General features: G+C 52.8%; 1 protein-coding gene across 1 annotated transcript in view; it reads right to left on the bottom strand.

Annotated features, from left to right (window-relative positions):
• Window positions 1-5243: 5243 nt before the first annotated feature.
• MLLT6 (MLLT6, PHD finger containing) overlaps window positions 5244-23734 on the bottom strand; it is a gene marked incomplete at its 3' end in the record, with an annotated part of 43311 nt that continues 24820 nt past the window's right edge. Inside the window, exons 9-20 of the mRNA XM_082010785.1 lie at window positions 17949-18123; window positions 16564-17154; window positions 14919-15100; window positions 14048-14165; window positions 10297-10363; window positions 9784-9926; window positions 9314-9502; window positions 9025-9113; window positions 8252-8607; window positions 8011-8119; window positions 6122-6499; window positions 5244-5288 (exon numbers count right to left, since the gene is read on the bottom strand). Of these exons, the coding sequence (XP_081866911.1) occupies window positions 5244-5288; window positions 6122-6499; window positions 8011-8119; window positions 8252-8607; window positions 9025-9113; window positions 9314-9502; window positions 9784-9926; window positions 10297-10363; window positions 14048-14165; window positions 14919-15100; window positions 16564-17154; window positions 17949-18123 (2442 nt within the window). The remainder of the gene's footprint in view (window positions 5289-6121; window positions 6500-8010; window positions 8120-8251; window positions 8608-9024; window positions 9114-9313; window positions 9503-9783; window positions 9927-10296; window positions 10364-14047; window positions 14166-14918; window positions 15101-16563; window positions 17155-17948; window positions 18124-23734) is intronic.

Below are 23734 nucleotides of genomic sequence, written 5' to 3'. Positions count from 1 at the left end.
GTGGAAGAGAGGGGTTCTCCACAGGATTGCTCAGACAGCTGCGTTTCATGCACCTGCTACAGGTGTTTCTCCCATTATCCTGGTCCAAGAAGATGCCATGACCTGCTCTTCGGGCACAAACCCACTGAACATTGCTCAGCACCTTCCTCGCGTGTCTCTCCAGTCCCCATCAACACAAAACAGGAACAGAAATGCTACCAAGAGCCGAGGAGTGGAAAGAGCGGAACCATGCCAGGAACAAGCCAACACAACTCTGCGGAAATACTCATCTTCTTTTTCATATTTCAGGGCTCCAAGAAACACAGCAGAACTGGGTCTATGGCCCTGGTGCTCCACAGGCATCCCCTGATTCTCCCTCCCAGCCTGCGCCCCAGCACTAACCACTAACAGGCACAGAACAGGAGGCTTTGCAGCGACCAGCACTGCAGAGAGCGACCAAGTCCTCAGAACCAGACACCAAACCCCCTTTTCCCTTCAAAAAACAGCTGAAAGTTTCCTACAATGACCCAGAGCATTTGATGACCCAACTCTGCAAGACCAGCCTTTGCATGCCGAACTGCTTCCTCTGGCTGACCCTTTGAATAACTAAAACCACTCTTAACGATAAAACTATCAACTCCTGTGTCTCCAGTTCACTCTGTGCTCCCTTCCTGACAGCTCTTGGGCTGCCTGGAGAAACCTGGGCAAGTTCTTTGGCCTCCAGTTCCACCATTCCCTGGGCGGCAATGTTGACTGCCGGTCAATAAGGGAGAGAAAAGCACTGGCAGAACCACCAGCTGCGGGGGGAGAACTTCTCCTGGGCCTTTTAAAGGAACCCTGTGAACCCAGAAGGCAAGCAGGGGCCACCTCGCTGATGGGACGTGGGCACACGTGGCTGGGGGAAAAAACACAAAAGGTCAATAAAACCAGATTTAAAAGCAGAAGGCAGAACCATGGAGCCTGTGGGCTACGAGACGGGAAAGCATGCAGTTTTGAAGCATGACCCGTTAACGTGCCAAGCCAGATCTAAGAGCTGAGCACTGGAGAGTGAGAGCTGGTTTTCTCAAGAGCAGGACATCTCTCCGAAACCATATTTTGAAGAGACCTCATCACCCAGCTATGCAAGGCTGTTTGGGGGAAGAACAGAACAAAGCAGAAACAGCACGAGCCCTTCCCTTCAGTGCTTAGGAGAAAGAAACTCTTGGGAGAGGGGATGACCGAGGAGCCAGCTGGAAAGCCTACAAGGTCAGCGAGTTTGGTTTTGGGCAGCTCTACTGACTAACACGGGCTATCGCGGTTCTTTTGGGGGGGCCTTTTTGTTAATGAACATCCACCAACTGCTCCTCCCGCGCCCTGGTCTCCCTCCTCTCCCGAGGTGCAAAGCTGGGAAGGAGCCACGCTGGGAACCCTCCCCGGGCCTCGCTCCTGCCTCCCCGAGAGCAGCGCTTGCCCCGGACGGTGCCCAGTGTGCAGCCATGTGCACTGAGGGCAACAGGACTTCAGCACAAGCACAGAGAGTTAATCACACAGACCCTATTCTCATGTCAGTTTTGAAACCCTAGCTGTATTAAAGAAGTCTTTGATATTAATATTAATATTATTTATTATAATAAAGAACAGTCAAGCAGCGTGAAAAAAATATATCTTAGCTACATTACCTTAAATTGCCAAAAATATACACATTTTTCTCTTTTATTTAATAAAAAAACAAATCAAAACAAAAAAAGACACATGCAACATACTAAATGAGACATTAGCATCAAAACGGGTAAAGAAACGTACCCCAGTGCAACTGAAACACAGATAATCTTTAGCTTTTTTTTTTTCTTTCCCCTGCTCTCCCTCTTTTTCACAGAGATACAAATGCTTAATGTCGACCTTCCAGCAGTGCCCCCTTCTTCTCCCCTCAATCTGCCAAAGGGACCTTTGGCTCTGGGACAGGTTGAGGCGATCAGACAAGGAGCGCACTTCAAAGGGACCGGGCGCCTTTGGAAGATGTCAGAGAAACGGGTAAGTAAGTGCTATATGTCTCTTCCCCTGCTCGTCCTCTCCAACCTCGTCCCTCCCTGCTCCAGAGAGCCCCGGACAGCAGAGAGGCTTCGCACTCGAACTACTGCCACCAACAAAACGTCAGTGGCATGGCCAGCACGGAGCAGGGGGAACGAGGGATGCTGCGCAGCTCAGCCCTCCCTGCTTTTAACAGCGAACCTGCCTCCAAAACCGATTCCTTGAATTCAGTCCTTGATTTCTAACCTCTTCCGACGCGTGGGCTCCCCAACATTTTCCCGCTAGCGGTGCGGAGCCCTGTAGAGCACGTTTCAGCCTCCTAACTGCAAGCTCACCATTAAGTACCTCTCACTGACCCCCTGCAAGCTGTTGCCCAGGGATTTGGGCACCGAATCGTTGACCAGAACAAGGTTTTTGTTTGTCCTGGGAGACCACGCGTGTTGTACCACGGCTCACTACACAAGGGATGGATGCTAACCAGCCTTCCCGCCTTCCCCTTCCCTCTCTTCCTGGTCCTGCCTTGTTTCCAATTCCAGGGCGTGAGACGTGGTTAAATTTTGGAAGAATTTGACCAGGTCTGGGCACAACGTCAGGCCCTCGTGGTTACAGGTCGGTCTGAAGGCCGTGCTGATGGTCAGCATGGCGACACAACGAGAGACAATGCAAATTCGGGACCTTAGAGTAAAAAAAGTAAAAATGAAAATAGAAATCAAACCCCAGCCAAACGCAGCTAGGAAACAGCTGGCAGAGACCACATCTGCACGTTTACCAGCCACTGTTTTACCCTTAACACTTCTGTCCATCATCTTGCTGACCCAAACCAGCACTAAGGAATGTCTGTTCCCAAATCCCAAGGACCGGTTGCTTGCCAAAGGTTGGCAGGTAGAGCCTTCACGTGCACGCAGCCATCACACGCACAAACAAGGTGCTTCAGGGCTGAATTTAGCACGGCAGCCCTGAAATCGCCGCTCTGCGTGTTGCTTTCAAGCCCAAGACTCCTCAAGACGTGGAGGGGACAGCGAGGCCAGACCCACGCTGCAGAAATGGATCCCGCACTGAGCAGAGGGTCTCTGTGCCGGGGCAGTTTGGGTGGCACCTCTGCTCGTAAAGGGAAGGACAACACAGCTGGGGGGGTGGAAAAAAGAGGAGGGGGGGAAAAAAAAAAGGAAATAAAAAAAGTGCAAGCACACAATTGTGCCAGAGCAATTTTGGGGACAGGGAGCCAAAATTAGAGTCAAATCATTTGCAACTGAAAGACCTCGTTCACAGTTTGTAAGTACCAAGGGGATGGAAGGTGGCACAGCGCAGCCCGTGACCTTCTCGGGGGGTGGCTGGGGACAGGGAACGTGTCGGCAAGAGCCACGGTTCAGTGCTGCTCTCTCGGTCTGTGCTGCAGAGACTGCAAGGAAGGGAGACGGTTTTTTCCTGCATTTCCACTTTTAGCTGCCATCTCCATCTTTCCAATAGCTTCTTAACCTTGTTAAAAATTAGCTTTTCTTTATATAAAAAAAAATTATATATATAATATATATATATATTTCTGAGCAGACAGCAGTGTTCTGCCCAGTTCACAGAACTGGAGGCTGAGATCAGAAAGGTATTTTCTCTCCTTCTAGCCTTATTCAACCATTGTGGTGACAATCTTCCAAACAAACAAACAAACAAACAAAAAAAAAAGAAGAAAAAAAATAAAGATACTTAGCAGATGAGTTTTGCCTGTAACAAGCTTTTCTAGTACTATCAGCACAGACCCACTGCTGACAAAGTTAAATAGTGCAAACTAGTTAGAGGCAGTGGGAATGTGCTGAAAAATAGCCGTTAAGGTCTGACAACTTTTGTGTTTTGTTTTGTTTTTTTTTTTTAAGACCCTCAGAGTTTCTATTAGCTGGAGTCTTCCTGCATGCCCCCAGGAGCTCTGGATTTAACCAGGGGATGAGGAAAAGAAGGGGCATTTGTACGTTTGACGTAGATGTTCCCCTTCCCCCAGAGCTGCCCCACCTGTCCTTCAATCAATCCATCGCATCCGAGCTCAGAGGAAGCCGATTTCTTTGCTGAGGTTGCAGGCTGCAAGACGGAGTTAAGGTCAAAAGGTGGAGAACGACGAAGGGTCCGATGTCCTAGCTTTTAGGAGACTGGTAATTGTCCCATTGCTTGGAGATCCCTTTTCTTAAGTGCCCAAGACCAGTGGAAGAACGTGCTTTTGCCAGACTGCAGTGATTTGTGGTGGGCAAGCAAGAACAGGCACCGGATTTGGGACTCTCTCTTCCGCACACAGGTTTCTATCTCCCAGCTTAGGCCTGGGAAACAACTGCCAGGTTCAAATGCACCTTCTGAAGTTGGCTACAACAAGGGTAATACTGGCTACAGCCCCTTTTTGCAAGCTGAAATTTTAGCCTTTGGAAATCTTGGAAGGAAAGAGTGAGAGATGGCACAAGGAGCAGGAGTGTGCTTTTCACGTGAAAAGTACAGCACTGAACAGACAGCAGCTGGCAGAGCAGATGTGGCAATGTCCTTTAAAGAAGTAGGTGGCTTTCACCTCCTCCCCGAGCACCAGTCCTTACCCATCGCTCCACTGCCTTGTGTCTTTTCAGCCTGGGTTTGGATCCAGCTGAGGTGTCGGGGCTTCGTATGATGGCTATAGAGAGAAGAGCATCCTAAGAGCCCAGCAGATGAAAAGCAGGTGAGAAATCTCAGCTACAGAACTTCTTCTTAACCTCCCCATCTGGGTGAAGCAGACCACGTAGGCACTGCCACCAGGTCCCACTTCCCCAGCAGAGTCTCATCCACTGCTGCCTCCACGGGCACTGCCGCATTCCTCTGCACTGTGCAGATGGGAGTCCTCAGCAGAGGGGCCTCCCTCCACCAAGGTCTTGGCCAAGGATGCTCGATGATTTCTAGTGCCTTGGCCTGGGGGCTACACACATGTGAACACACGTGCACTCATGGCAGGGAGGAGACTGGCAGGCATCTGGTGTTAACTCTCTCCTCCACTCTGCGTGGAAACACAGCTTCACTTTGAGCATGTGTGGCACGGACCAGGGCAGCAGGCAGCCCCCCACCTTCACTCCTCTCGATACCAGGGCTTGGTCATAGACGGACTATCTTCCAAAGCACCTCTTGGCATTGCCCAGCAGCAGGAAATGCTTCTTGGAAGCCTTGTGCTCATTGCTCTAACAGTATCAAAGTTGACTGTGGAAAGCCACACTCCCCTGGCTGAGAGGAGCTGGCTGCTGGTTTGTTCGGGGTGAGGGGGAAGCTTAGCCCTTGTCCTGGGTAAGAGGAGCTCCCTTTTCATTCATGCTCTTTAAAAAACAAACAGAAAAAGAGACGCAGAGGAGACAGATATCAGTACTGGACGGGCAGCAACACGAGCGGGCAGAAGCAGAGAGCCCTGCTGTGCTGCAGACCTGGCCTTGCTCACCGCGACCTCTCGGGCTCCTCAGAGATCAACAGAGACACAGGAGCCCCAGGTTTCCCCTCTGCCTGGTTCAGGCCAAACTGGCCCCTCAACTCTGGCCTTTGGCTCCTAAACGTCTCCAACCAGCACTGGACCTTCTGGGTACAGGTATAGGCCAGGGGAGGGATGGAGGAAAGATGAAAGTATCACACCACCAGTCCCTAGACACTGGTGTTCCAGTACAAGGCTGCTTTACAGAGAGGCTGTAAACCTCCCCACAACCTCTCCTCCTGGGTGCAAGATTCTTTCTAAACCCTGGGTTTCAGCATGCAGTCACCTTTGCATTTCATCACAAGGCTCCAACAGGGCCAGCAATGCCAGGGGCACATTGTCCCATCCGAGTCTTAGGGTTAATGGAGACAAATCTATGGCCTGCCTCTGCCTTGCTTCTGCAGCAGGTCTGGTGTGTGTCTGCACACACACGGAAGGGCACCTTGGGAGCCTCTGTGCCTACCCACGACCCTGTCTGGGCCCTACAGAAGTCCTTGGAGGTAGGATCAGGATGTGACACTGGCTAGTCAGGGATGCAGCAAAGCCAGCGGAGCATTCTGGCTCTGTTGCCTAAGCGGTGTCCTTGCTCCCCCAAGTTAACTGTAGTGCAGACTCTCTCCCCAGGTCTGTACAGCGCCTAGCACCACGAGCTCGGTGGGGTTAGGGTAGTGCTAGCAGCATACGCACCGTTCCTTTCGGGGTGTTGCCATCAGCCTGCAGGTTGAGAAACGGGTTAGGCTGTGCTGTAAGAACGGGTGGGATGCCTGTCCCCGAAGCCAGCAGGCTGTTCCCAGGAGTGCTGAGCGGTGGGGTGGCCTGGGGGGCCAGGAGGGCATTGCTAGGGTTGAGCTGCTGGGGGGAGAGGGAGGCCATGAGAGAGCTGCTGCTGGGGGGCGGCTGAGGGGCCGAGGTCATCAGGGCACTGGTGCTGGAGTGCAGGGGGGCCGAGGTGGCTGCCAGGAGGCTGGTCATGGACAGCTGGGACGAGCTTGTCATCTGCAGCCGCTGCAGCTCCCTCTTCTGCTGGATTTGCTGCATCATCTGGAACACCAGGGCCTGCTGCTCCTGCAGGGAAGGGTGAGGAAGAGAACTCAAAGGAGGGACAAAGCACTCAGAGAGAGGTGACGCCTAATACAAAGCAGCCAGGAGCCACATGGGCACACTCCATCCCAGGTAATGCTACTGGGGACTGGGAGAAAGTCCCCTTAATCACATCTCTATAAGTAGAGAGAGGAACAGTCTGTCTTGTGTTCATTAACAGCCTGTGCTTATGACCTTTCCAACCCCGTTGTTTCCTGAAGCGTAGGATTAGCTAACCCTCACTAAGACACCTGCAGGCACACAAATCTCCTCAGCTCTTTCCAATCAATCGACCCATGGATTTTAAGTCTGGCATTCTCTATGCTGAATTTCTAGACTGGCTGCTAATTTTCTTCCCCAGCCCATGCCGCTTCACAGCTCAGCCTTGACCCACAGGGTCAATGCAGGTGAGCTGGACTGCGGGGGACGAGGGCCACAGCTCACCTGCACCCGGAGGGATGGCCTCGAATCCAACCGAACTGCGGAAATCTCTATAGCAACCATCGACCAATGCAGCAGTCTGAGAGCTGACATTGTTCCCATACCCACAGGGATGCAGCTGATGACACAGTGACATCAGCTGCTGTAAAGAGAAGCCCTTTGAAATTTGCTTTTCCCGGGTTATAAATAGCCTGACCCAGAAATCTATCTAAAGCAACAGGCCAAGTTCATGGGAGATATAAATGAGCACAGCTTCATTGACGGGAACTGTTAGCGCTCCCGTGAAACCACCGCAGGGGAGGGACACCAGAGAGGTTTCTGCAGGGCAAGTGAATGCGGTTCTTACACACTCAGAGGCTTGTTTACCATCTATCTGTGCAGCCATTTCCACAACAGCCTGGGACGGGGCTGCTGTTTTACCCAAGAGGATGCAGGCAGAGCGCCAAGATCCTCAGAACAGCTGCCTGATCCTTTTTCTGACCCCAAAGTTCTCAGCCACCTACAGAGTCACCCTGGCATCTCCAGTTCTTCATGTCAATGTGCCCAGACGCGGCTCACCTGCCTCAGGACTAAGCAATTTGGTGCTTATCTCTTTCTAAACTCAAGTAGTGTCCTCAAGCGAGTTCCTCTTCTCCTGTGGGCCTCAGCACATCTGCAAGCCCAGAGACCAGTGTGCTCGTGGCAGCAGGAGCAGACTTGAATTGCATTCGAAGACGGCCGGAGGAGGTTAACAGCACTCCTGATTTTACGGTGGCTCAGTGTCACCATGTTCTCACACCCTCAGGATGTGGGAAACCCAGATTAAATTTTTTCCTTTGTATGAAAAAGTTCAAATCCCCATCTCCCTCCCTCCAGGAGGTGCCGCACCTTCCTGCCTAAAGCTTTTCTCCTCACTCCACCCACAGCAGCCTGGAGCCAAGGAGAAGGCACATGACTCTTGCAGCCCTGTGGGCAGGGGATTCATGTGAAGGAGGGAGCCCTAAGTTTTGCTCTCTGCTCCAAGGCTTTCCCATTAAACCGCTCATCAGATAAAAGGTGCCGGCAAGCACACTTACCGGATTAAGCGGCTGGGAAGTCAGGAGCTGCTGAAGCTGCTGGAGCTGTTGTTCGTGTTGGTGCAAGACGTGCCGCTGCTGCTCTGTCAGAGGACTCAGGCTGGGCATGCTGCAAGGGGAGCAGGGCAGGCAACGTCAGCGCAGCCTGTCTTGGTCCTGCATACACAGGGCCTCCCTCCCTCCCGGTGCTAAGCTTCTGCTGGAGAGGGCAGGGCTGTCCCCGCGAGCCCCCCATCCTCACCTGCTCAGGCTGGTGGAGAGCTGCAAGGTCGGAGGCCCGCTCGCCTGCGTCAGCGCGCTCGGAGGCTGGGCGGCCTGAGCTCCGTTCAGATTCCCCAGGATCCCGTTGATGGGCATCTGCTGGCCTCCTGCCAGGGTCCCCATCAGGCCGTCCACCATGGGCACCGTGGAGAGGCTGTGGCTGGCAGTGGTGCCTCCCCCCAGCCCGCTGCCTGCCACCCTGGCCAGGCCATTCACCTGCTGCACCCCGGGCAGGGGTAGCGAGGCAGGACTCTGCTGCAGCATGGGCAGGGGCGGAGGAGTGCTGTGGAAGGACAGGGAGGAGCTGCTCCTGCTGGGGCACCCTGAATGAGGGTCCTGGGGGAAAAACGGACATAAGAGCATCGGACTGGGGCAGCTTCTGAAAGGTCAGCTCAGCTCCAGCGGTGCTTTGGGCAGGAGCTGGAGGTGGGAAGAGGCGGCTGTGAGTGCAAGTGCAGGTGTATGCTCAGAGGGGTCCCAGAACTCAGACATGCTTTGTTGGATATCTAGAAGTGCGGCCAGAATAACCTAGCTGCATTCTCACCTCACGCTCCCAAGTCTCAGCTGTGCTACTCAGACCCTCAGCACTGAGATGAACTGAAGAACGGGCACTCCAGAGAAAGAAACCTGGTTTCTGGGCCTAGACTACAAGGCTTTACGAGCTGGATCAAGTCAGAGTACTGGGACTGCACTGCTCTGTTCCCTCCCCAAGTCCCTTCCCTAGCTGGCTGGCGGATGCGGTGGCCAGCGTACCTCAGAGGAAGTGGAGAGCGAGTTCTCGATCCCAAAGCTGTTCTTGCATGGGGGGCTCTTGCTGATGCTCAGGGAATCGTTGTTGCAGACTGTACAGAGGAAAGAAGTGAGGATGCAGAGTCAGGGGTGGAGCCTGACGTTGCCACAGCAATAGCGAGGGACAGTGCATACTGCCAGTGGCTACAGGGAAATAAATGGGTCAGATCTTCCCCACTGTGACCCCCTCCTGCCCACCCCAGGGCACCGCCATCAAAGGGTACAGGGTGATGCATCTCACCAGTCCCCTCACCGTTAGGAGGCAGGATGTACTGGGCCTGGCTGCCTGGGCCATTGCTGCTGGTCACCACGGGGAAAGGGACGGAGAGCTGGACGTTGAGGAGCTGCAAACGCTCCTTCTTGGCCGTCAGCGTCATGATCTGCTCCTGGAGCCGTTGGTTCTCCTTCTGCAGCGAGTGCAGGGCTTTGAGCATTTCTACAACTGCAGGGAACGGAAAGGTGGAAGGGAGACAGGGTCAGGGGAGGGAATGGGGGACAGGGGAAAGAGGAAAAAGGGATCCATAGGAGGTACCATAATTAGACCACACTGCGGGAGGAGACTGGCCCCAGATCACAGTCCCACTGCCAGCTACTCCCCTACGGCACAGAATAGCGCTTTGTCCCCCACCCGGCTCCTTCGCCTGTGGGCAAAATCCCAGCTGGCTCCCACACAAACACGCACAAGGACCTCTCCCTCCACAGCCCATGCCCTGAGTAACTCACTGTTTACGCCGGCTTCCCCGTTGCCCTGCTTCTCCAGGAGCTGCTCGATGTTTGGGGTAGCCTGGGGAACATTCTCCAGCTGCCCACTGCTGCTACAGGACACTGTCTGGTCGAAGAGGGTTGGCAGGCTGCTGATGGGGGACCTGAGGAAGGGTTGGGGAGACGTTACCCACGCTTCCCTCATCTGCACTCTTCTGCTCCCTTCTCCCCACATCTCTGCCTCACGCTGGGAGTGGCCACATCCCTCCCAGTCTCATCCTCCTCTTCTCCACTTCAGGAGAGCCCTCCGCTGCCGTTAGCCCCGGCTCGTATTGGAAAAGCAAACCTGCCTCCTCCCCTCCCACCCCACTCCCAGCCCCAAGGAGGAGGGAAGGAGCTACCTCTACTTCCCCCAGCCTCTTCCCCTTTCCTTGCTGTGTCATCCCACGGCTTCCCGGGGTACCGCCATGCCCAGGCGGGTGCGGAGGCACCCCCGCGCCTGGCAGCCGGGGGGCACTCCTGAAGGACACTCACATGGAAGAGAGACTCTCCTGGGGTGACGTCCCTCGGCAGCCGAAACTGCAGTCTTCCAGGTCAGGCTCTGGGTGGGGAGAGGGACAGAGAGGCACAGCGTTCATAGGCGCCCGGGTTTGTCACCCGAGGGCGGCGAGCGCCGGTCCCCGCTAGATGGGAGCACCGAGCAGCGCAGGGCACCGCCACTGCGGGACGGCTCCGCCCGCATGCGCCTCCGCCCGCCGTGGGAGGGGCTGCGTGTCACTGCGTGTCACCCTGGGTCACGCCGGGAGTTGGGGGGGGGGGCGGTGTCACCCTGGCAAGGTCACGTACGCGACCCCCTTCCTAATGGCAGGGGCCAAATTTGCCGGGCGGGGCCTGCGCCGGGGCCGCAAGCAGCGTGCGGGGAGCAGCCCCCTCCGCAGCCCCGCCAGCGGAGGGACGGGCAGAAAGCGGCTTTTCCTTTAGCGTAAAGCTGCGGGGAACGGGGAGGGGCGGACGGGACACGACACTTGCTTTGCTGAGCCTGCAAGGATGGATCAGCCCTGTGCAAAGCCGCACTCGGCTCTCCTCAGTGCAACCCTCTGCCTCCAGGACCATTCCCGCAACCCATCTGGAGTCCTCCAAAGTTCCCAGACGCTCAGCTCCTTTCTAAAGAGCTTGAACAAGTGCTTCAGTGTCCAGAAACTACCCCCGTAGCCATCCCTCTGTCCCAGGGAGCCGGGACACCGCAGTGCCAGGGACGGAGCCGCTCTGCACATGTGCAGGATATCTCCCATCCAAAGAGTAATCAAGAAGCGAAGTATATTTATCTGCCATTTGCTTTCCATCCCCAGAGCCTGCCAGCCCGTAAACACACGTTCCCCTCGCCCTGGGACGTGTCAGATGTTGTGACTACAGCCTGCACCAGCTGCCTGACTTGCCCCTCCTCTTCTTCACACAATAAGAGACATTTCTTATGTGCAAGAATCCAGGAAATCTCCTGCAGGGAACACTCTGATTTACAGTGTAATGCCCCGAGCAGGGCATTAGTTATTGGCAGTAATTTCTACTGCTGAGAACAAGCAAACGCAGCTGTCGTTCAGCAGCTCTTACAGACAGGTATGAGGGGATCCTCACTCCTTCACCCCCATGGGAATGTCTTCCTGCCCACCAATTATAACTGGTCCACCCTCCTGGGGAGAAGCCACTGCTTTCTGGAAGTGACCAGCAGTTGCCAGTCAACAGTAGCCTCTCAGTATAAGACACAACGTGGAGACAAATCTTGATTTCAGGGACACCACAAGGCATGTGAACTAACTTCTCCAACCCAGGATCAGCTACCAGAAAGCTGGGAACAGTCAGACTACAGCAGTGCTCCTCAGTATTGTTTCCATCCAAGGACCACCTACACCCTTTGAAAAACCCCTGTGTCTTTGCCACAACGGTTTTAAGTTGCAACCAAATAAACATTCAGCTAAGCTTTGACTGCCTGCTTGTTACTGTCATGTTGTTTGCTTGCAGCCCAGGGAGGTTGCAGGCATATGCATGATTCTGGTTTTCTGAAGCAGCACCAGGCTCCATATTCAATTACCTCCTGGCCAACACCACCCTGTTGTCTACAGAATGGGGAGATGACTGAGTTATCATACTGAGACAGCACTTTCCAAGGCAGCGAGTACAAAAAAACAGGCTTGAAGACAACTAGAGAAGATAAATACATTTGGCCTGTCATCATAATGAGGCAGGATCCAGGACAAGCTGTGGGAGGAAGAACTAGACAGTAGCTAAGGGAGTGGGAAGATAAGAATCAGACTTTTTGTACTGCCAAAGGCCCCCTGGTATCAACCTGCATCAGTGATAACAGTTTCTCAGTTCCCTCATCTGTAAGACAGGGTAACACCATTTCCCTACATCACATTAAAATTGTGAAGAGCTCAAATATTACTGCAATGAAAGCTACATCTCCATGGGATCTGTCTACACAGACACTCTCAGGAAAGGTTATCTGAATTAAAGACAAAGCAGGATTACTTAAGACTTCACAACCACCCTGTTAAAGACTTGGGATTAAAGCAGTCACCATACTTTTATGTGAAAATGGCCCCACACAGGAGGTTTAATGCATGTTAATTAATCCCCTTGGAAAAAAAACAAGTGAATTTGGCTTAACACCCTCTGGGCCACTAGCTCCAGCAGGAGGAGACAGTGACGGACAAACCTTAAACGTGACAAAAACCAGGAGCTGTTCTGAACGCTGCCTGGAACTGGAAGAAACATGTCCTGAAGCTTTTAAGATCCCAGTCAAACAAAAAGAGCAATCTTGGAAATGGAAACTAAGGATCAGGCTTTTCTGAGCACTTTGTATGTTGGATTTTGCCTACATGATTCATTCATTAGTAGCTGCAGGGCTGGAACAGAACCCAGACTGCCAAGCCTCCGTGTTGTGCCTGAACCACAGGGCTATTCCTGACAGTTGACTCGCTTCCTTCTCCTGTCAGCACCTTGCCAAAATAACAGCAAAAGGGAAGTGGCAGTGGGTCATCTCTCTCTTGTTGATCGCCGTGAGGGAAGAATAACTCTTTGAATCATCCCCTTCTTTCCTTAATTCCAGGTGACTGAATCACTCCTGACTCACAGCTCCTACGCAGTGGCCCTGACTCCCACGGGGGTCAGCTGTGCAGTTACCTTCCCGGTGCGCTCAAGCAGATGCAAGCTGCCAGCATACACACAAAATGCTGCCAGTGACACACAGAGAGACGGACAGGCACCTTCCATGGGCTTGCAAAGGTCGTAAGTAAGCATACGTGTTCGTTCATGCTTTACATGCAGGCATGCACACTCATTAAGGCAAATAAGGGCACACTGGTGTCAGATTATCCAGAGAACTCAGGAGCCACCTCTAATGAGGACTGTGTGTTTTAAAGTGCTTGTCACTCAGTGTGACACTCGGCAGAGTTTTACCTCCCAGGAGTTCAGCATCCAGCATGCTGAGCTGCCAACATTTCTGGGCTAGGGGAGCATGAGACAGTTGCATCACTAACTGCAACATCTGAAAATCAGGAGGGTGCTTTTGTTTAACTACTGGTGCAAAACAAAAATCAGGCCCACTCTGTTTTGGGAAAAAAGAAATCTTATGACGCTTCAAGTTTCCTGCTTATTAACCAGGCAATTTTCCAAGAAAAATGAATTTGCCTTGGTGGGAAAAAATGAGCAGTTGTAAGTAATTCAGTGTTGGCATGTTCATGTTTGGAAGTTGAAAACAGTGGATTTTGTTGCATTCATGACAAAGCCAAAGGGGAAGGGCAGAAAATAACTCAAAACAGAAATGGAAAATGAAAATTAAGAGTGTGAGATATCTCTCATTTAAAAAAAAAAACAGAACACAAAACCCCAACAAAAACTTTTAACTTATTTTGGGCAAGCAAAAGCTCACAGTAGTTTTCACTAGGTTTGCACAGCGTTAGTGTGTAAAAAGGCAACAAATTTCTGTAGGGAAGGACTTAGATTCTTGCACTTTTCTAGCATGTGTCTAGGGACACACATTATCCAATGGAAACACCAGCAGATGTGCTTTTACAGGGTTGCAAGCCAGCACTTCATTAAGGCAAACACAAGCACACTCCGCCTTGGGGAAAAAGCCCCTGTCCCTCTCTCCTAGCCCCTGGCTCTCACACACATAGGATGGGAGCAAGCAGGGAGGGCAGCTGGAGAACTACGGATGCAGTTGTCTCGACTCTTCCAGGGAGTCCCCTTTGGAAGTCCAAACTCACATACCTTCTGATTCACGTACCTGCCCGGCTGCTTTCCGACTGATTTAAGAGTGGGTTGATTGATAGCCCAGATGCAAGGGGGCTTCCAAAAATATGTGAGGAAGGGAGGCTAAACGTTGAACCTGCCAGTGAGAACACCTGCATGGCAAAACAAGGATGGAGAGAGAGAGAGAAATGACTTCTCAAAAACGCAAGAGGAAAATAACTTCATTATTCCATCCTTTTCTGACTCTTGAACCCAGCTTGCTCATGAGAGAGAGTGTTAAAAATATCTCCTTGGAAGTCTTGCTAGACAGTTGAAATCTTCCCAGCCCCATCTCAGAGCCAAGAGGTCTGAATGAGCAGTGTTAACACTGAAGCTGTAAAACTCTCTTCTCCCTGTAAAACACCCCTCACAGTGATCTCCCGACAAAGGACAAGGCTCTGTCTCCTGGCATACGTGCAGCCCACCCAGCTGGGACATGCGAGCCCTCCCACCAAGTTATCTGTGCTGCAGAGTGAAGGTAGGGCTGGCACTGGTGGCAGGATCCAGCCGAGCAGCAGGGGACAAGCAGCATGGAACACAGCACATGCTGACAGCCAGGCCTCCGCTACCCGAGCGCTGGCTGTGCTCCCCTTGCAGTCAATGGAAGCAATGCATCCTCTTAGGTTGCAATTCCTCCCACCCCGAAACAGGCTGCGTGGGCTGTGACGCAGAACTGCCTACATCCTTCTACCGACTGTAAGGAAAGCTGCAGTTGGCAGCTCCTCTCCAAACTGAAGGAAGAGTAGCTGTTCCCAAGTGGAAAAAGCAACTCCCCGGTGCCCACAAACTGGTGCTGCTCTGCCAGCGACTGCTCTGTCCAAAGCTCTCCCGAACTACAGTCCTTCTCCCGGTCCTGATGTTCTTACCTGCGTGGTGGAGACTGAGGAGGAAGAAGCTGGGATGGTGCTAGCAAAGGGAGACCGGTTGAGCTGTGGGAGAGACGACGTACCCTGGTGGGCCAGCAGGCTGGAAGAGAGGGGTGTACTGCACACAGCTCGGAGCACTCCGCCCCCGTGGGAAATAGGGTCCTTGTTACTGGTGTAGATCCCTGCAAGGGGAGGAGACGCGTTAGAGGCACGTTTCCCTCCGATGGCCTGGAAGCAGCTGGTTTTCTGCAGGGCTTGGTCTCAGAAAGGGAGGGTGGCACCAATGCACAAGACCACGTGTAACATGCACTTCAGCATCCCATGGCCTGGCATGAAGGTGGTCACAGCCCACAGACCTTCTATCAAAAGGTATCACAAACTTTTCCAGCCTTGCCCCTGCTCCCCTCTTGTTTGCTCCTCACAGCCCGATACAATCCAACTGAGAAATCGCAGCATGAAGTGACTCACCGAAGGCACAAGTTAGTGGCAGAAGGGGGTAGTGGACTCAGAGTCCCACTCTGTTGCCCATGCGAGTCAAGAGACCACTATTGCTGAGCTAACCTGTCCCCTTCTGTGATGCCCAGAGACCATAGTGGGACAGATAAATGCGGAAGAAAGGGTGAGAAGAGAGCTGCTGCTGAGGGAGGGGAACCGTCTGACTTCCCCTTGGCTCAGGCATGCGGCAGAGACAGTGCCCAAAGCCAGGTCCATCAGAGTCCTGCCAACATCTCTCCGCAAGAGAAGAATGAGAGAACAAGCAGGCAGGAGAGGAGGGCCTGGCAGCCGCCTCCTCTTTGAAACATCCCTTTGCTGTTCCAGGGGGGGGAGGCAAAAAAAATTGGCCTAAGGTTATGATAAAGGAAGTTGCATCAATTCTTGCAGCTCCTCTCCCCTCTCAGGCAGTGCAGACAAATGGGCCAGCGCTCCCAGGCGCACACAACAAAATTATACCTTCCCCCACCTTGCAATCTGACCTAAATTGGAGCATCTGCAAACAAACCCACAATAGACTGATGACAAGTTCTGCTGCCAGAACAGTGTCAAACCTCAGCCCTAAGCAGCAGGCCCCTCCTCTGCCTGCTGCCTTAACCCCTTCCTGCCACATGTCCTGGCTGCCCTGGTCCCTGCCGGGCCAGGGAAGGGGACTCAGGCTGGGCAGAGCTGTAAGCCTCTCAGCAGAGTTAATGCTGTGCCAATCTCTCAGCCTTATATGGATGTGGTAAGACCAGGATGAGAGGTTTTGCTTTTAAAAGAGGGGTTAAACTTGAACCACTTATGAGAGTCCCTCATTTGGGGTCAGATTGTGGTTGTTCCGGTTTGGCCTGTGAATATCCCTCTCTATCGCTTTGGAAATTAAGCTCTGGCTAGCTGAGGCTTTCCAGCACTTGAGCAAAAAAGGTTTGAAATGCCCACCAGCTCAGATCTGCAGCCTAGCTTCAACGATACAGAAGCTGACCAGGAGGAGATTCTAGGATGAAGGCCAAGATGGAGAAGGGAGACCCAGATGTGGATTTTTATAGCTCCTGGGACTGAACTAAAGGGACTGGACTCTGTGCAGACAGGTCCAGACACCAGCCAAATGTGATGAAAAAGACAGCAGGGCTGGGAGGAACTGTGCACACCTGGAGCCCTAAGGGCAACATACCTGAACCCAGCAGCGGGGACTCCATGCTGAGGCTGGGCAGATTCCCCGTGTGGCTGAAGGACCGTGAAGAGTTGCCAATGCTGGAGCTAACAAGAGAGCCCCCGGAGAAGGGTGATGAGGAAGTAGACGTGGACCCAGCCAGCTGGGCACCCAAAATCTCTTTGCTTTTGCCCCCTTTCGGCCTGCCAGGCCCATGCTTGTTTTTCTTGCTACCCTTGTGCTTCTTTTCCTTCAGCACCTCTCCCTCCTCCATGCTGAGGGATGGCATGCGCTTGTGGCTGCTGCTGCTACCACTGGTTCCACTGGTCCCCACCGAAGGGCCGCTGACGGGGTTCGAGGCCTTATAGTCCACAGGGGAAGCATCACGGCCTCTCTGCTGGCTGACCGCAGAGGTGGAGAAGCGCATGATGGACCCAAAGCCTGAGAAGATCACCTTCTGCTCAAAGATGTCCCCCTTCTGGCCTTCATACAGAGGGGAGCAGTGGGAAGACGAGGAGGAAGAGACAGGCTTCCGGTACTTCTCGTCGTCCTGCTCAAGCTTGGGGAATGTCACAAAGTCCTGGGAGCACTGCAAGTTGCTGCAGGAGGTACCTGGGGAAGCAGAGGGGAAGCAGATATAGAAAGGCTCATTGTGGGAGTAACAGCCTATAAGGCAACAGGAGCACGGTCACAACGCGGGTCCTCTGGCACAGGCTACTTACTGAGCTGAAGGACATCCCTGTCACCTCCCAGCCCTGCTCCCCCACTGCTGCTTTGATGCTTTCTGGCAAGCACAAGAGGTGCACACCAGCAGCTTCACCCTACGCAAACGTGCACGCGTCTGCGCCCCCAGGCCCGGCATCACCACTATCCCTCCAGCCCCGATTAGGGTCCCAGGAGATGAAACATGCTAGCCGTTACGACAACAGCTCAAAAAAGAACTGAGCAAGGTCAGAGCAGATGGGAGCCCTGCAAGGCTTTGACTCAAAGCTCAGGGGAGCTTGGATATCGGGTTTTGGTTCAGGTCTCTCCACTAGTACTCCTTAAAACACTGCTGCAGACAGTACCACCTACAGAGGAGAGGGCAGGTGCTGCCCATATTGCCTGTGCACAGTACCCCTTCCCTCCTCCCTCTGCTCAGACATCTGGATCTGTTTTGCCTTGCAGTGCAGCAGGCCTGCACAGGAGGGGAACTGTAACACGCATCTGACTCAGTTCTCCCCTCTGTGCATGGAGTTAGTAGCAATAAGACTTTTCCCTTTCTCTTCAAGGGGTTAAAGAAATAGCCATCAGCAAAGTTTCACAGCTGGTGAACAGCTATCTTTACAGATACAGAGAGAGGAAAGAGGAGCAAAGCAAAACATCACCCCCATTATCCCCTCCTCTCTTGCTTCTTCATCCCTTACCTGCAGGCTGGAAGGTCCCGCTGGATGAAGCTGAGCTGAAGCCAACTGAGCTTTTCCCGCTTCCCGTCTTCTTCCCCTTGTGGCTGCTGCCATGGCTTGAGGACTTCTTGCCTTTCACCTCCGACCTGCCGACCTCCGAGGTCTCTTTGCTCCCCTCATGGTGGCCAGCGGAGCCCTGGCAGCAGCAAACACAGAGGTGACTCACTCCTCAGGCCAGATGTGGCCACAGCAGGGGCTCTTTTTACCAATTTCCCCTTAAGAGAAGTAATTGCCCCCTCTGCCCACAAAGTGACGGTCAGGTCATGTTACTCAGGAGAGAAAAAGAAACACTTCTCTCTGTTGCTGCTTGGTGGCACCAGGCTTTATAGTCCTAGGGATTACGCTCATCCCATCTAACTGCAGGAAATTAAACAGGGCACTGACAGTCAGGGCACAGGCACTAGAGATTCCCCGCATTGTCAGCAGAGGGGAGCACCTCGGAGGGTTATTCAGCCCAAATGAAATTTGAATTTGGCTGTGATTCAAGCATACATTTCAGCTGTATCCCTCAGGTGTGCTATTCTCAGCAAGGTCATTCCACATGGGGGAACTTGCTCACCCTTGTGCTGTGACAGGATTTTCCCTGGGTTCCCTAACGCCTCCACTGAAGCACCTCTACTGCCAGCCCAGGGCTTTCCAAATCTGCCGCAGTAAATATTTCACAGTGACATTGTTAGAGCAGCATCTGACCGTGCAGCAACAGATGCTATCCAAACCCCCTATAAGCCTGCAGGAGACAGGGAAGCAAAGGGGATGAAGAGGCTGGCCAGATGCTAGTAAATCCAGGAGCTTGGGATGAGAGAGAGAAGTGTGGGAGTTTAGCAGGGGAGAGTGGAATGAACCAAAAACCAGATCCCTCGGGGCACCCACGCTAGGATATGAAACCTTCACCTTCAAGTCACTTCAAAGACAAACTAGCAGCATTCAAAGATCATTTCTTGCACGGCATTACTGCAACCAATCAATATTATAGATATAGTTCTAATGTGATGGCTACAGCCCAAAATATAACACCTGTACATTAGTGCAAACACCTTTTATTTCTTACTGAGCAGATACAAGGAAGACACAGAGAAGCACAATACCCTTCTTACATTCCACTATCCCTGACTCCAGATGACCTCTTCTTGGGGAGAGCTAAAGAAAAAAGGGCTTGTAATGCAGACTCATGAATGCCCAGATAAAAATCTTTCCCCATTCCTCCCACATGGTTTAATCACTCTGCACAATGCAACAGCTGGCAGCCTAACACACACCAGATGTGCCGGGAATATGAAAGACAGGAGGAAGGGAGTGGTGGAAATTAGGGGGGAGAGAAGGGGGAATCTGTATTTTCTCATCACAGACTCCTGGATGTAGGAGATTAAGCCTTCTTGATTTATGAGCTCAGAGGGAGCATGAAAATCTTTCCGACTTTCCACATCTGCCTGGGGAGGGAAAGGAGAGTAGTGTCTGGGGGCTATGGGAAGTCCTGAGACTGCTCACAAAGTTGCAGCAACGAGATGGCTCATGTCTCAGCAGAAACACAAAGCCCTGAATTTTCCTCTCATAAATTCACCTCTTTGGAGCTCCGCACAAGGTGCACGAGGCCACAGAAGGGCAGAGAGAAACCACATGAGAAGACATGTTCTAAATCCGGAGTGTCAGGAAGGGAGTGCAGGGCAAGTAATGAATTAGTGCAGGGTGGAAGGGGGAAATCTGAGCTGGGAAATAAATCTTAATTGCAAAATTAAAGGGGGGGGGGGAAGGAGGAGAAGAGAGGCTGAGCTGGCTCAGCTGAAGGTGGTGAATGGACAGACACTCACCTGTAGAGCTGATCTGACCTCACAGACCTCTCCGAGAGACTCACAGAGATTTTTGGGGGCAGGATTTTCCCACCTCCTAGATGCTATCCTAGATATTGTTTGCCAAGCAGGTCATGGCAGACAGATCTGTATGGTACAGCCACAAGGGCCCTTCTCTAGCAGCCGTTCCAGAGAGCCTGAATCTGGGGCAAGGGCCCAAGCATTGCAGCTGAGGAGCAGAGAGAAGGAAACTCAAACCACACTAAATCACTTCCCCTCTCTGTGTCTTTATTTCTTTCCCACTTTGCTCCGTGGAGCCCGCAAGCTCTGTGTGGCAGCAGAGCCTTCCAGGAGACTCACGTGGACTGCCAAGCACAACAGGGCCTTGATCTGAAGGGGAGGGGTCTGCTACCATAATGCCAATATTAATAACAGTAATGAGGGCTGCAGTCCTATTGCCTTCCTAATGAAAGAGATTCTCCAGCTCGGGGCTTGCTGCCTAGAGGGAGCAGGACTAGAGAAACCTGCATGCCTGCTGCTCGCCTTGTGCATACACAGAGGTCTCAATCTCTGGATCATCGGCTTTTCTCCAGCCTGGAAACGCATGTGTGTGTGTGCAGAAACACCAGTGTTCCATGTCTTGCAAACAGGTGTGTGGGGGAGGGCATGCTGCAGAGGAAAAAAAAAAATAGGGAAGCACTGAGGAAGTGAGAGCTCTCTTTCAAAATGAAGCAGCAGCTACATTTTGAAGGTCTATTTAAAGCAACCAAAGTGAAAAATGTCACCAGAATAAACCTGCTGCCCCAGCTGGAGGTGACAGTCTGATGGCGAAACTCCTGCCTCAACCCCGGAGCTGGGAGAAGTGAGACGAAGTCGCGCGGACACCCAAGCGCAGGCATGCACAGACCTCCTCCCCCCGGCACTCGCTGTCCCCCGAGGGGCTGTACCTGTTTTCTGGCCTCTCTGTGACACTGTGCAGCACCCAAGCTCTTCATTCATTAATTTATTTATGGGAAATCAGAAGAGCATCTCTTTGCCTCCTGATTGGCGGGACGAGCTCCTAGAGGGAACCACTGATGAAATACAGAAGGGGTGGGGGAGGCTGGCGCCGTGTCGAAAGGCAGAGCGGCTTTGCCCTGGATTAAACTACTGGTGAGGGGAAGCAGGGAGGACACGAAGGAGGGAGGGAAGCAGGGAGGACACGAAGGAGGGAGGGAAGCAGGGAGGAACAATGCGCCGAGAGCAGGAGCTCCTCCGGCCCACGCACTGCCGGCTGTAAGCACCAGCTGCCTCTCCGCGCTGGATCGCTAGGTAGAGACCAGACGAGCTCTGGGCACAAGCTACCGCAGCTCTGCGCCTGAGCCACTCGCAACCTTTACCACGTCCCTTCCCTCAGCCTCAAGATCAGGCAGCACTGTGCTGCTGTTCTTTGTAGGTGGGGACAGGAGACCCAGACGGGCTGAAGACCGTATTTTTAATTCCCTGATGTCACTGGCAAATTCCCACTCATGTCAGGACAAGGAATGCTAAAAGGCTTAGGGATTCTTACTGAAAATATCCATGCTGAGACATGCTTTGATTAGCAGGGGTAATCATCATCCTTCCCCCACAAACCCCTACCCCATCACAGTGACAGTGGATTTGCCTGAGCCAGGCGCAGTGCAGCGGTTCCCAGGATTTGTCAGCTCCAGGCTGGTCCTGGGTAGATGCCGAGAGCTCAAATAACAGTGGGAAACCTGGAAAGTCTCCCCACCTCCAGTGGCATCTGGAATCGCACGCTCTTCGTCCTGCTGCGCTCCCTTTCCAGCACCTGACTGGGAGAGGGTGGGTGCAAGGAGGCCTTGGCATCCACAGCTTAGGTTACAAAACCCAGAGCAAGCCAGATGTTGCAGCCCAAAACACGTAGCATGTGTGAGTGTGTGTCAACAAGTGATCATGATGTCTGCAGCTGGCAGAAGGAGGCAGCTGGGGTGGCTTGCAATACTGCAGATTTACTGCAAGTGCAACAGAGAGCGGCAGGACGGCTCCCCAGGGGCATCTGCAGGGTGAGCGGAGAGGCACGCTGCTTGCTAACCTCAATCGCCAGAACCAGGCATCAGCTACACAGAGAGATCCTGAGCGTAGAAACTGCCTCCTGAATTTGTCTGGCGGTGTGCGACTACAGAGCCAGAGCAGCCCTGGCTCCAGGACTTACTGGTGAAACTCATTGCTCCTCCCCTGGCGAGAAACCCTCCTCTGCCCCAGGCCCACTCCATGAATGCCATCTTTCCAACAGGCTGTTCAAAAGCCTTACTAGTTGGCAGCGTTGTGGTGGTTTTGGATAGACCATGTGAAATAACCAGAAACTATTACAGCCTGAAACTATTACCCAGAGGGGATGTTTTCTGCCTCCTTTCTACTCCCCAAAAGTCTGCAGAAGCTCCAAGTAGCCAGCGTGACAACAAATGACAGCCTACATATTAGCACAAAGTCACTCTCTATAATCCCCCCCAATCCACCCAAAAGCCCTGGCTCTGGAGCATCACTGGGGGATTTTCAGCAGGTCAACTGCTCTGCCTGCTCTCTGGAGGGGACACTCCTGTGCCCCACGGGCGAAGTCTCCTGCCCCTCTTCGAGAGCGATGAAAATCACATTGCCCAAAAACACTTTTGGCAGGGGTCGGAAGGGGAGAGCTCAGAAGAGGTGTTACGAAGGGTCCTCTGCATGCTGTGAATTCACACCCTAGTTTCACTTTCCAGTGCAGATGAGAGCAGAGGTCACCACTGGGTTTTCAGTATGTTTATCCCCCAAATCAGAGTGAGGCAGTGAGAGCTTGTCACTGCACAGACAGGGCATGGAGGCCTGGTAGAGTCCAGGTTGTCAGATATTAACAGTATTTAGATTTCTAGAAGACACAGGGAACCACTCAGTGAAATGTTCAAAAATCTGGCAGAAGTCAGAGGTCTAGCACAATTGATTTCAAGAGGAAGACTGAAACCACATCAAAGGATCTTCTTCATAACTAAACAGTTCAAGAGGGGAGCATAGGGTGGACAATGTATTAGGTGAAAATTGGAACTGAGAAATAATTCTGGATTCCAAAATTAAAGAAAAATGCGAACCCAGAGACCAAGCTGCCTGAAGGAACAAGGAAGTGGGATATAGCACTGTTCCTCCAAAGCAGCAAAACACAGTTCCACTGCTGTCAGCCTAACCTGAAGTAAATTGAAAAGTCCTGCTGATTTTCTATATAGCTCTGAAAACACATTATTAAAGGGTTACTGAAAGTTTCAGAGGGCTTTGGTAGCAACATCAGACATTGGGGCTCAGATGTCTGTTGCCCCAGGCTCCTTCTAGGCTGAGCAAACTGGGAGCAGACTGGAGCATGGCTTCAGGTACTGGTAACACCTCTCCATGGCCTGGTGGCTGGTGCCACACTACAGTCTGCCCACAGTCCTGGTGCCCAAGGAGCAAGCGGTGCCAAGTCCCTTCTGCTGATGCGTCTGACTGATGCTCCCGCTCCTCACTGCCAGCTCTAAAACACTGGTGATGCTCAGTGCCTCCAGCCCAATCCCTGCTCCAGCACAGCCTGCGCACCGGGACAGGAGCCTGGGACTCACTGTATGTGGTGTCAACGTTGGCAACGTTGCAGCATGGGTTTGGCGCAGACGTCAAGGGCTGCACTGGCCTCCCGCGGCTCTGCACAGCTGCTCCAGGCCAGCGTCCTTCTCCCGGGCGCCTGGACATGACCATCTGCCCTCACTGCTGCAGGTCATTGAGATCTGCTCTCACCCAGCTGCTCCCCACAGAAGACTGGGGGCTGTGTCATCTGCAGGGATTATCCCTAGGGAGTTTATGCTCTGGTTCATTGGGTAACTTGAAGAAAACCATGGAGGTGATAAATTATTTGCCCAAGTGGTAAAAAGAGGAACAGACCCCAGCTCTCTTCAGACTCTAACCATGGCACAGCAGGGACTAGCAATG

The sequence above is a fragment of the Phaethon aethereus genome, assembly GCF_964289735.1.
Source record: "Phaethon aethereus genome assembly, chromosome: 25".
NCBI classification, from domain to species: Eukaryota; Metazoa; Chordata; class Aves; order Phaethontiformes; family Phaethontidae; genus Phaethon; species Phaethon aethereus.
Note: the sequence above shows the minus strand (reverse complement) of the source record. Positions and strands in the feature narration are given on the sequence as shown.